Genomic DNA, 13,465 nt, shown 5'->3' with positions numbered 1-13,465 from the left:
GTATTTTAGTATTTGCATGTTCTACTTCATACTTAACTACATAATGGAGATAAAAGTTTTACTTTTTACTACATCATATTTATCTTCAGTTACTTTGCAGGATCTGAAAAAAAATTGCAGTTCCTGAATAAAATATAGTGTGATTGCTGAAGACTGCTGCTGCCACTGCTGGCAGAATTAATCAGCTGGATAATGTAGAAGTGAAAGCACACTAGGAGAGCCCAGAAAGATGTAGAGCTTGGCCACATGGTGGCATCACTGATAACATGTTACGCACTGTCCCCTTGGGACATCTGTGTAGCAAGCCAGATTTCTTTAGCATCTCTACACTGTGAAAAACTGATGGTTACATGTATTCTCTCAGAGTACCATTCAACAAAAAATTATACATATATAAAAATATTATCTAATTAATTATAAACAATACTACCAAGCTGAAAACTACTGCTATGTCCTACACATACTCAACATGCTACAAACAAAAACATGTTGATGTAAGTATGTTTGATTGGTAGTTAATTGTAATATTTAGTTGTTTTTTCTTTTAATGGTCTCTGGTGAACTAGAATGAAACTGTAAACACTCACGCAGCCTCACTTTCCATACAGGTGAGCCAATATGAAATGAAGGTATAAATATTAATAACCTAATAAAATAAAACATAGTAAGAATAATTTATATAATATTCACCCACTTAGAGTGGTAATACACCAATCTGCTGTTTCCCGTTTCACCAACACAACCACAAGTGAAGATTCAAGATTCCATCAGGTTTGCTGGGGTATCCAACTCTTCAGGTTCGCTGTACGATCCCTGTCCTACCCACTGTGATTACGTGGATCAGGTGTGTTCAGTCAATAAGAAGCTGGAAGATACAAATTCATTTTGTCATCCCCCACTACCCCCCTCATCTGAGATGGAAAGCAAGCAGGGCAGTGGCCCTCAAAGAAATTGGGTTTATATGAATTTTGCATACTGATGGAGGTTGATAACTATCAGAGTAAGTGCTTCTGGACAATAGTCATTCAGGGATGGTCTGTGGAACACAGATGGTGGCAGCTTTAAAGCATGTTACCTTTTCTTGGGAGAGCGAGATGTTGAAGATGTCAGTCAATACCTCTGAGGACTGGTGTGCACAGTCTTTCAGGACCTGGGTCATGACAAGCCAAGAAGTTTTAAGCTTGTACTGCATTGTCATCAGTCCTACTTCTCATTAACTCTTGACATCTCATGTTCCTCTGCTCTGTGTTTTACTAAGACCTCGCTCAGTGGCTCCCAAATATGGGGACTGAGACTTGGGACTTGAATGTAAGTTGCATTTAATTCAGACATGCAGTGACCTGAGACTTGACTTGGATTTGTCGTCACAAGACTTGGAACTTGACTTGGACTCCAGATTTGGGAACAATCTTCATTTTACATGTATATGTTTTTGGTATGTTAACATTATTTTAATGTCTAATGTTGCCTGTCAAAAATACATCATGGAGTCACATTTATTGAGCAGATAGATCTACTACTCAGACTGGTCATGCATTAAAAGTTAACTTCTTAGCACTGTGGTGGCAGATAACAAAAATAGAACAGAACGAATGAAATTAGGTATCTAAAGCACATCATTTACCTGATTCATACTACATTGCAATAGTCTGGTTAAAATGATGATATACCAAACAATTAATCAATGGTGATACTGTATGCTAATAGATAAAGGGATGATGACAATGCAGTAAATGTGACATAAACTGCTTACACTTCCTGTTCCCGGACTCTTATTTTGTTGGTTTGCTCTACTTCCTGTGATTGGTCTCCTATGTGTTCCCTTGTTTTACTTTCTGGTTTGATTACACGACTGTATGTCTATTTAAAGCTGCCATTTTCTGTTTGCAAAAGATGAGTTGGGAGCATCTCTGCTAGCAGCATGTATGCCATCGCTGTAGGTTTGTGAGGATTAGGTATTAGAAGAGGCAGATCTTTCCTCCCAGAGACTTCAATTATAAAATTCTGATATTTCAAAATTAATATAAAATCACAGAAATATGCAACTAAATACCAAAAGTACTAGCATCCCATTTATCAATATTTAAGCTGTACAATTTGATTTAAAATTTGCAGCACTCACTCAGTGATCAAAACAACATTTTCCAAGTTTTTTCATCTCGTTATGGGTTTTTTTCAGTTTGCATGTCAAAATGTCCTTGGGTGAGACACTGAACACCACCTGAGTGGGTGAATGACTGCATGGCACCATCAGTGTGAGTATATGGGTGCAAATGTACTTTAAATTTGTTTAAGGCTGCTTTCACACCTACAGGCCTTAGTCTGTTTAAATTGAACTCGACTGTTTTTTTTTTCCCTTTTTGGTGCAGTTCATTTCATCTGGTGTAAACACAGCTTTTGCACCCAAAACAACTCTTAAAAAGAGGTGGACCTGATCCAAATCATCTGGCGAAATCTGGCGAGAAAGCAAGAAAATCAAAATCCTACCAAACGCTGTGAATTCCATGACTTGAGGGCTTTGAGGATTAATGCACGGCATCTCCTGTGTTGTCTTGATATGTGCCTTTGGTGACTCCAGTTTTACAGCTGTGCTTTTAATTTCAAACTGTATGACTTGCCTAAAGTGGTAAACATAAGCTTTGTAATAAACAACCACACTGTGAAATTATCTCTTCCATGGAGCGGTAATCCTGTGGCTGCCGGGATGTCAAGAGTTGCTGCAGAATTTCAAAAGCTGCCACAGCATTTTTAACTGACACCCCAAGGAACAAGGAACCAGTGTTGTTGTTGTCTTCTCTGTTAAACAAATCAGAAAACACATTTTGAGTCCATCAGTTGTGTTGTGCTGAGACAGTGCTGAGAGTAGGAACTGAGAGTTTCTGGAGATGTAGTCGCAAAAACCACCAAACATCAAATGGGGAACATCAGAAACCTCATTTAACGACACCTCAGATTAGAGTCCAAGACCAATAGTGGGAGAGTGGGCTAAGACACACAAGGACCGGAAATAAGATCAGTGGGAATCTGTACTTTGGTTAGATGAATCTCCACATGAGGTTTTTGATTTTGAGATGAAAAAACAGCAATAAGACTATGGAGTATATAACAGTATATAAGAGTAATTATTCATTGTTAAGTTTTTTTTTTAAGTTTTAGCAATAATAAGAATATCATAAAGACTATTATACTGTGTGTGCGTGCGTGTACGTGTGTGTGTGTGTGTACCAGAAAGGGGCAGTGGCTGTTGAATAATAAATACCGTGACCCCGCCCATTTAATGTTTATTGATCAGCTCTCCGGCAGGCCTGTCTGACAGCAGTCACATTCAGTCTGGATATGGCGTCGCTGCACCGACACAGGGTGAGTGTTCACCTCTCAGTGGGAATTTGCCAGTCACGTACCGGGACGGCACTCCTTGGTTTTTGTGGCTGTTGATAGAGATCATCATCCATGGCGATGGAGGACGAGGATAATAATACGACGGGCATTGCGACTAACAGCCGAACGAGCATCAAGAAAGGTGGAGATCTCGGAGATAACGGGGCTTGCATAGACAGGCAGCCGGACACGGTGATCCACCAAGCGGGGCTGAATCAGACTGCAGGTCGCGGCAGCCGCAGTGGTCCTGGAGTTCATGCTGCAACGGGGATCCGGGTGCTAAAGGCAAGTCATAACGAGGGGGATTTGTTTGTTTGTTTACTAAACTGCAACGCTACGTGATTCAAACACACATTTTTTTTTAATATTGCGTTATATGTTAAGGCTTTTCTTACACTGCACTAAGGTGATTTAAACAGGGCAAAGTGCAGGGGGGGATGAAACATATCATATTATGTAATCGCTGTGATGTCAGGTGATTGATATTCTCCGGTTGATGATTGATCCGTGGATGATTGTCATTCGTTGAGGAGCCAATTAACAGCTGGAAGGCGCACACACTCATTGTAGACTGTTAGTGTGTTTATAGAAAGGCCCACTGAACAGGGTTTTTCAGGGCATTTTAGGGCAACACACATGATGTGTAATGACATAGAAGTCCCTGAGGTAGCTACTGACAGGGCAGCACACACACACACACACACACACACACACACACACACACACACATGCACACGCACCCAATCTCAGCTGTGCTATTTAAACTGCATGCATAGCTTAGTTATTGTGTTTGAGGAAAGCACTTCAGTGTCATAAAATAAACTGGGTCAGTGCATAAAACCACAAGAAAAATGCTGATTCTTCTTCAGATGTGATGAAGCCCTTTTCAGTATTTCAGCAGATATTGGCTGTGAAACTATATCCTATAATTAAAGTCTGTGTGAACAGCTAATGGACAATACTTATTAGTCTACTTATTAGTTAACATAAATATAAAATGAACCATGTGTGGTTCTGAGGAAATTCCTTGATGCCTTTGATTTGAGTCAGATCAGCCATTATTTATTGACACGTCTGTCAATGAGGTAGTAAATGTATGATATACTACTCCTTTCTGATTTGAGACAGATAGACTGAACATGTATGATCTTATTCAATGCCGCTCTGCTGCACATACACACAGTGACACATATCCACACCTTGTAGCTGCCCAGAAACATCTGTAGTTGACTGAGGGGACTAGTAAGCGAATCCACAGCAGCAAACAGCAGTCCAGTGCTTCATTCAGGCACGCTTTGATAGCAGCTTATGTGGAACGTGTAGAAAGTGCACTTTCACTGTGGTCACATTTTTTTTTTTTTTTTTTTCTTTTTTCATTCAGACTAACCTTACTGGTCCCGTTCTTGTCTATCTAGCCTCTGGAATAAAGCTGCTCCATTTATGACCCATTTAAGTAGTGAAGCTGAAAATGTGTTCTGTGTTCGCATACTCAAAGTGTATGAACAAAATTAAATAATTTGAACCAGACTTTCAGGTACCCAAGTGAAATAAAACTGAACCTAACAGTAGTAAAAGTATGATCATTAGTTGCAGCCTCTTCACAGGACTTCAAATCTTCAAAATGTTGCAGTCAGCTGATGTGTCTGAAAAAATATTTGCATGAAAACAGTGTGCAAGAATGTGTTGCATCATTGTGTGTGTGTGTGTGTGTGCGTGCTTTGGCTGGTGTGGGTGGTTGATCTGTAAATTGAAAACTCCTAGCCTGTGGCTCAGCTTTCCAGTCCAGTATGCAATCCACACTCCTGCAGCCACTGTATGTGTCCAACTGTTTTTCCGACTGTCAGTTCCTTTAGCAGTTTTTTGACATTTTTCGGAGAGACCCTTGGACACATGTAGTCGATACTCTCCCTACTCGTCCTCATATGTCACACTCTGCAGCAAATTGCTCAAAAGCTATTTTAAATATTCCAAGTGAATGAGGCAATGACAAAAGCATTGATGGCAACTTTTTTGTTTTACTGCAGAACCTACCAGCAGAGTGACAATAGTAGATAGATACAGTATCACACTGTCTTGGTCTAAGTTACATACAAAAGTGAGGTTTTATTGTGCTTCACTGTAAGTTAGTCTCTCATAGGTGGCTAATGTAGTCTCAGTCAATCCTCAGTGAGAAAGTTAACAGTGAGAAAACATTAAAGATTATTGTAATGTTATGGTCAGTGGGGTTTTTGCAGAAAGAGGCTGCTCAGGAAATATAGAGTTCAGTAGAACTGTACATAGGAAAGCAATTGCTAATAAGTCACTTGCTAAATACTGAATATTGATTAGAAAGCAGTGATTGCTTGTAATCTTCTACAATGCAACACTAGGGGAAGGAGGGTTTCTTCGCTACTGCAAATTCCACTGCACCAATATTCATCTTTGTCACCTTTACCTAATTCCACCACACAATTCTCATTCCAGGTGCATACAAATCGAAAGGTGTGCAGTAAAAATACCAGGTAGTGTGATTGCAGTCCACTAAATACACATTGACAGAAAATTTGATTGCTTCTTTAGTTGTAAGACCAAAAAAAAAAAAAAAAAAGGTCCACACGACTAGGATGAAATCTGTGTTGTCCCACCTACGTCTGAGCGTCTGGTGTCTCCATAGTTGAAATCCTCCCATTCCTTTTATAACAACACCTGTCTGCTGTGACTAACTGTTGTGAATTGGCCCCACTGACTATATGAACCACCCACAAGATCTTTAGGCAGCCCATTGCTATAGCTGATGCTGTGATAATGAGTATGATATTGACTGTTAACATGGCTCTTTCTGTGTTAGCAGCGCAACATGAAGTGGAATGGGAGCCGTGGCTGTGTGACAAGAAAGACCAGATTTGGATCACGAGAACGGGACTGGCTAAAGGGGGACACCCAGCGTGGCTGTGTGTGTCTATATGGGGGTACAGTGGACCCTCAGCCTTCTGCCCCTGGGTCACAAGCCTCCTCCATGCCTCAAACAGATTTGCAGTTGGTGCTCTGCTCCACTAGTACCACAGTGGAGGAGCTGTGCGCCCAGAGGGATGGAAAGGGACTCTACGTTCAGCTGCATGGAGACCTAGTCAGGTAAATAGTACAAAATATCCTACAAATGGCATAAAATATCCTAAAAAAAAACTGTAAGCTGGTGTCCAGTGCGTTCTTTGCCCAGGAGTATTGCACATAACCTGGGCCTACAGCAACACAAATGTGGATTAAACCTGTTAAATCAGTTACTCTGGTGAGGCCAACATGCAACAGCTGCAGTCATGCAATGTCTTCAGTAGATATGGTCAATGCAGTACTGCTGTGCACTCTGAGGTATCTGGCAGCTCACAGATAACATATAATCATGTACTAAAAAGGACACGGAAATAAAATATGGAGTGAAAAATGACTTGAAGCGTAAGAAGCTGCTTTGGGTTGCAGCTAGATGAAATACAGTGCATGTGAAATATGAGATTTTAGCTGGCTTAGACAGCTGCAGAGGTTAAAATGGAAGTACATCTTCAATCAGACACAAAGAAAACACAGCTGAAGTGGGTATAATGGCATGAGGTAATGTCAAACAAAAGCAGATTGGATGTATTCCATGTCTAAATAGGTATCCACAGCTCTTTCTTATTTATATAATATAAAAATGATATCAGACCTTGACCTTTACTTTATATCCTGTCCATTTAAACCATAAACAGATTCCCCTTGAACAGGATTCAGTTAATTTAAATGAAGGCAAACACATTGCCAAGGACCTGTTGCACTTAGCCCATACTCCCACAGCACCTCACCCAGGAAACCCTGACTGTGTGCCTCCCTCAGCCCCAGAAGACATAAGTAGATAGAAATAGCAAATGGCTGCTCGGTTATCTATAAAAGGATAAAAAAGCTGGTTCGCTGATCCTTAAATCTTGGCTTGTTCTCATTTGCTATCTGGGGAAAGCATATGTGAAGATATTATAAAGGTAAGTCTAAAATAAGAAAAGCTTTTTGCCAGAGATGTGGGATAGCAATAAAAGAAATACCACTAGTTGCAGTTCTACCAGAGATCGGTGTGTTGTTGTGTGTATGTGAGCATGAATAACTTCAAGTTTATAATCTGGCAGCCAATAGCGTGATCACCTCCTGTCATACGAACAAACTTCATTATATCCCTGCTGACTGAAAGCTGTAGATATTGCAGAGTAGTGTAGAGTGGTAATAAAGGGAAGGCATTTGGTAATCCTGCGGGTAACCGGCAATATGGTACTTAAATTCTGTCTTCCAGCGACTATGACAAGGTGGATTTAAATTTAATATCAAGTTCTTCAACATTCAAAAACAGGCCATTGGTGACTAAAGACAACTATGTTTTTTGTTTATGTGAAGGAAAATTCCTGTTCTAGAAGGAAAATGAGTGTAATCAGTGTTGTATTATGTGCATTAAAAGGTGCGTGTTTCGTTCCTGCTTGTAAATAATTTCATACACATTTTACATAAATGCTCTGTTTGTTGCAGCTTTTGTTGCTGTAACTAGTACTAGGTGCATGTGTACTAGCAGCTACAACATACAAAGCCGTTGACAGCAGTGAGATATACACTAAAGAAGGATTTGTAAGGAAGCACATATTGGAAGGGACAAAACTTTTAGTGACTTTCTTTTTATAGCTTGTAGTAATGTGCTGCTTATGGGAACATATGACCTATGTTCTTTCCTGATAAGGGAATTTTGTAATTTTTTCAGTCAAACTCCACTTTAGGATAAATTTACTGAGGCAGTGGAACTGTTGGAGGAAATCCATCCCTCCATTAATCTATTTTTGAGCTACTTATCCTGGTCACTGTGCTACCAGGGTGAGCAGAGCAGTCCAGTGTTCTTTTTTTACCAGCAGCAGGCTCTTCCTTGGGGATCCTAAAGTGCTACGAGGACAGATTGGATATGTAATCCCTTTGACATGTTCTGGGCATGACTGGGGTTTCCTCTCCCAGTTTGTCATGGCCAGGACACTTCCAAAGGGAGGCTCCTAGGCAGCTCAACTGGCTCCACTTAGAGTAGTTAGCAGCCTGATGCTATGGGCCTCCCAAATCACTGAGCTCCTCAATCTGAGGCCAAAGTGCAACCAAACATCAAGCACAGACATCTGACCTTTACATGGTGATGAAAAAGATTGATTACGATTTAAGAAGAGGGATTGGGTATGAAAGATCAGAGAGTGGAATGCTTGAAGTACAGTTTGGTTAGGCCCCACCCAAATAAGTAACACAGAGCCATTATCTTGTAGCGTAACTGCTAAGCAGGTTTCCATCCAAAGGAAGTGTATATATTAAACTTTGTCAGAATTGGCTTTAGGCAATGCAAATGCATGTGTCCATCTGCTATTGTTATTCAAATAGTAAGAGTTGGTTTGTCAGGAGGAACAGCACTAATTTTCCACTTAGACCTCAGATAGTAAAAAAAAAAAAAAAAAAAAAAAAAAAAAGAAAACTAAGTATATATAGCTTTTTGTTTGTTTTGGGTTTGTTATTGCTAAACAGACTGGTTTTGGTCTGCCACTATTTTTTATCTTCAGTGGAAGTTTTAAGCCACATAAGTAGTGTACATCATAATTAGTCTGTTTTCCTTGGAATTTGCCTAATTTTGCTTCTACATGTCAGCCAAGCATAAAAACACTTTTTTTGTTTTTTTGATTTTTGTTAATTTTCTCACATTTCCACTCAGTTTCTATGCACAAAATGAAACTTCCATAAATACTGGTGGATAGAAACCCCTCTACTGACAAGGTAGTGGACAGGGGATGGATGAAAGTCCTGCTGGATAAGAGGAATAGTTGGAAAAGATTAGGCTTTATTAATCTTGACAGCAGAAAATAGCTGATGGCCTCTGTTTTTGATGGCATTATCTTGCACTTTGTTTCAAGTTCCAAACCTTTAATAACTACAAGATCTTGTTAAACCAGCAGCCATTTAGGAAATCATATCTACTCACTAACATTATTTATCTGGGTTGTATACTGTAAGCTCTTCATTATTATTGATCTTCACAGAAGATGGCACCTAATTAATCAGTATGCCACTGTGGCTCATAGGTGCTAATTGCAACAACATTTCATAAAGCAGACAACAGAACAGCAAAACAGAAAAAAACAACATTTCCCATGAACTCCATGTTGTTGATATATACAGTTAGGAAGCTGAGTTTCTCCGGTCTCTGTGGTAAAAAATTGAAATTCTGCTACGTCATCCGTGATTGCTGAGGCATCACATCCTGCCTGCTACTCAAATGTAAATGAACACATTTCTCTACACATCACAAACATTGTCAGTTGTTTTAAATTTAATTTTTTTATTTTTTTTGGATATTTCAGGGTGAAGTTAAGTGGAATCATGCTGGGAATTACAAGTAAAAAACTAATAATTGCACAAGTGGAAAAAAAACTTTCAGTGAACCACTATACACACACACACACACACACACACACAAACGTCTGAGAGGTATTGTTAGCCAAATAAACTCTGGGTGTACACATGTGTTTACAGTAAATTGAGAGGCAGGTTTCCATACTTTGCTGTAATAATTTACCTTAAACCCTGAGGATGGACAAACCCACTGGGTGTCATTCACTGCACTGGTGTAAGCATCAACATGGGGGTAAACCGGTACTGTCAGTCATCCTTCTCTTGTTGCTGCTGCTGGAAGTTGCCTAAATCCTGTAATGAGTTATTGAAGCCACAGCGGTCTGAAATCAAATAACAAGATCCTGTAAGTCCTTTAGTTTGAAAGAGGGAAAATAGGTCCATTCTTTCACTTGGGCGTAGATTTTGCCATTAGTGTGTCTACTGGGGTTAAAGGGTATCAATTTACCACAAATGTTGCTATTTTATTTAATTGTTTTATGTAAATTATCATGCATAAAGATATTGGTGTATTGGTCAACCAGCAGATTACAATTGAAATAGAGATCTAGTAATCTTTTTTTTTATTAACATAAATCCATTGTTGTCTTGGTCCAATGTCTTTGATAGAATTGTAAACCGAAATGTATTCAGAGCAACAGAAATGGACGTCTTAGGCTGTCACGCGAAACAATTCCCAGATGTGGTTAATTTTTGGGGACATGAGTGTAAGTAAATCCAGAGCCTTTGACCATCTGCAGCCAGTTTGCACCACCTCTCCTTTTCTTTGTCCTGTAGGAGGCTGGAACCCTCTGAGCGTCCACTCCAGATGGTGTATGACTACCTGACAGCTATGGGCTATGCAGAACCTGTACGAGTGCAGCAAGAAGCAGCCAACTCAGACCTTAGCTGTTTGATCCGTTTTTACAGTGGTGAGTACCGGACCCACATGGGGCCATCATTCCCAGTCTCTACTATCTGCTGCTGCTCACTCATTGGGTCCTGGTGTCTTTCTCTAAGAGCCAAAAATAAAGCAATAGGTCAAATTTTGCATAGTGGTTTTTATCACATCCTCTTTTGAGCTCGTGCGCATCAAAGTGTATGTGCTTTCTCCACTGAATGAAGTAAAGGAAGTTGTTGTTTGAGACTCCCTCAGAGTGTATTATTTCAAATAACGTGGAATACCACGAGCACACACCCATCGTAGCCTCGTGATAAGTGACTACCTATCCCTACCTGTGGCGGCTCTCCATCCCCTTTTACCTTCTGCTGTCAGCATGCTCTCATGACCCCAGCACTGGAGTGACCCTGTGTCAGATGTGACCAATGACAAATTTCTGTAGTCAGTGGAACTACTCAAAGTACTGTATGTTTAAGGTTTCAGGCGCTCATATGCTGCTGTGCCAGAAAAGAGGAAGATTAGCACACCACAGTGTCTAGAGGGCTCGCATGTAATTCCTCCCACATAAAAGTATACAAACCTCCCCACAATGAAATGCAAACACCACACTGAAGGAACTGCTAAACATGAGCAGCCAGTGTAATGTGTTTTCTTTTCCTGGCTTTATCAAGCCTCTTTAGAATGAATACAACTTTGTCTATGATGCAACTGTGTTTGTTTGTTTAGCTGTCAGATCTCAAGCTCACTGTGGCCTCTTATTCTTGTTGCTTATGTGTTTGCCTCTTGCAATTTTGGTAATTGGCCAGATCTTGACTACTTGGCCAAGAGTCTAGTTAGGCCCCTGGGAGACTTTCTGCCTCCTTTTGTCAACTCATGGGAAAAGAGAACCAGGAACCAGGCATGACTGGTACACCCCTTATACCCAGCTAAGGTCACAAGGAGAACTTGATTTGGCCGTTTGATACCCATAAGGCTGGTAAAGAAGTACTTGGTATTTGAGTTGCAGGTTGTTGTGTTTGTGTTAATTTGTGTCAGTATGTTCATTCAAACACTATGTTCTCTGTACAGGTGTTCAGGAGTAATGCAGCAGCACCAGTAGAACTCATTTTTTGGCTGGCAGCTTTATATTCCCACCCACAGTGGTGTTGTAGGTGGGCTGTGATGTAGTTTTGAAATGCACAACAACAGTCAACAACAGAGATCATTTTCCCAGGTGCTTGCTTGTCTAACAGCTGTTGCCAGGGGTAATGATCTGACTAAGCAGACAAGGGAAACTGTGGTCCATTAGTAAAGCCTACAGCCGCTACTGAACCACCTGATGTGGTGCACTGCATGTGGCAGCATTTAATAGCAAATCAAGTTAGACAAAAAGACGGATTGATTGTAAGTTAATTTAAAGGTATTGAGCCATGCAGGTAATTTCGTAACTGCCTCCACCACAGTACGTTGGAGCTGAATACGTATTTGAATATGCTGCATTTAAAAATCAGACAAAAAAGTATTTTTTTGCAATGTGGTTGAACTGACCCAACAATGATGCTGCAGTAATACTCTAGTCTTTTCAAAGCATTCAAATAAACCAGTGTCAGAAATAAATCATCTCCTCTCAGTTCACGTGCAAACAACCAGCAGTAACAGGTTATACATTTGTAGAGGTTGGTGTGTCCTATATGGTCTCCATGCAGATAGAAGGGATTGCTTTTATTTGTGGTTATTCACCTTTGCCTTTGAATGGTCTTTGCACTCATGTTCTCCCATATGAGTTTTATTGTTTTATAGGTTTATTTTTTCTCACGCCATTAAGTGATTTAAAAGACAGATCAGCTGCAGGTAATATATTAAACTTCACCATCCTCCTATTTGTTGAGGAAACTCATCTCCAACCTTCTCCACCCTCCTACTTCCCACACACGCCCTCCTGCTGCGGTGCACAGATGAGATGAAAACAAACACGGACAAGGGGAGTAAACATGACGCTCCTAATGAAAACAACTGCAGAGACCTGAGGGCCAGTGGTTCTTTATGTTGACCCATGCAGCTGCAGCACAGACAAATCCTGCTGTAAGCACTGGCCACTGGGCCCTGTTCCCCTTTTGCCTGGCTGATTTCTGTCTTGCACCGTTCGGCTCAGAGAGCTGAAGCTGTTGTACGTAGTTCATGTCAGGCCCAACTGTCAGTGTGAGAGCTGATGGAATTAAGTCGTCTGTGAGCAGTCTGGACCCACCTAATAAGTTATTGGCTTGGCTGGTGCTGATTCACTACTGGAAACTAAACTCAAATGAAGAGTGTAGATGACCTAAACATTGATGACATGGACAGTGAACTAATGTCTGTAACTCTGAGGCCCAGTGATTTATCATTGAGTCAGAATATTCATGTCCTGGAGGGACAGAAAAACTAAAATTGCATTCAGTAACCAAGCGTGAGTTTGCCTCTTCATTTGATGAAAGAATTGGTTCACTGTGGCAAAAAGTGGAGAAGCAGTCAGACTGAGATTGAAGAGAAAAATGAAATTCTGTTGAGATTGCCCGGAGAAAGAAAGTGGCCGTGGTTTCCTGCCAGCCTCTCATAATACTCTGTTTCTGTGGCAAAGCTCTGTTTCTCCTGAAGATTTCCTCTGTCCTATTTGAAACTTGCAGACTGTCTCATAGTCCTTTTTTTTTTTCCAGTCAGCTGTCTTAAAACTGCTGAAAAACAACCACAGTGTTAATGTCATCTGCATTCAACAGTGGTATTCAGCTGTGTGTGTCCTCTGCTGTGCAGCTTTCTGTGTTTCATATCAGAAATTTCTTG

At 40.5% G+C, this 13,465-nt stretch overlaps 1 protein-coding gene across 2 annotated transcripts in view; it reads left to right on the top strand.

Moving 5' to 3' along the window:
- The first annotated feature begins 3,308 nt into the window (after window positions 1-3,308).
- phlpp2 (PH domain and leucine rich repeat protein phosphatase 2) overlaps window positions 3,309-13,465 on the top strand; it is a 37,188-nt gene continuing 27,031 nt past the window's right edge. The window contains exons 1-3 of one of the 2 annotated variants that reach the window (XM_026320504.2): window positions 3,309-3,663; window positions 6,209-6,489; window positions 10,570-10,703. In XM_026320504.2, the coding sequence (XP_026176289.1) occupies window positions 3,451-3,663; window positions 6,209-6,489; window positions 10,570-10,703 (628 nt within the window). In that variant the 5' untranslated portion in view covers window positions 3,309-3,450. Of the gene's footprint in view, window positions 3,664-6,205; window positions 6,490-10,569; window positions 10,704-13,465 lie in introns of both variants that reach the window. The other variant, XM_026320503.2, reaches the window with a different exon arrangement.

This window comes from Mastacembelus armatus, chromosome 3, assembly GCF_900324485.2.
Source record: "Mastacembelus armatus chromosome 3, fMasArm1.2, whole genome shotgun sequence".
NCBI classification, from domain to species: Eukaryota; Metazoa; Chordata; class Actinopteri; order Synbranchiformes; family Mastacembelidae; genus Mastacembelus; species Mastacembelus armatus.
This window is presented reverse-complemented; position numbering and strand designations above follow the sequence as displayed.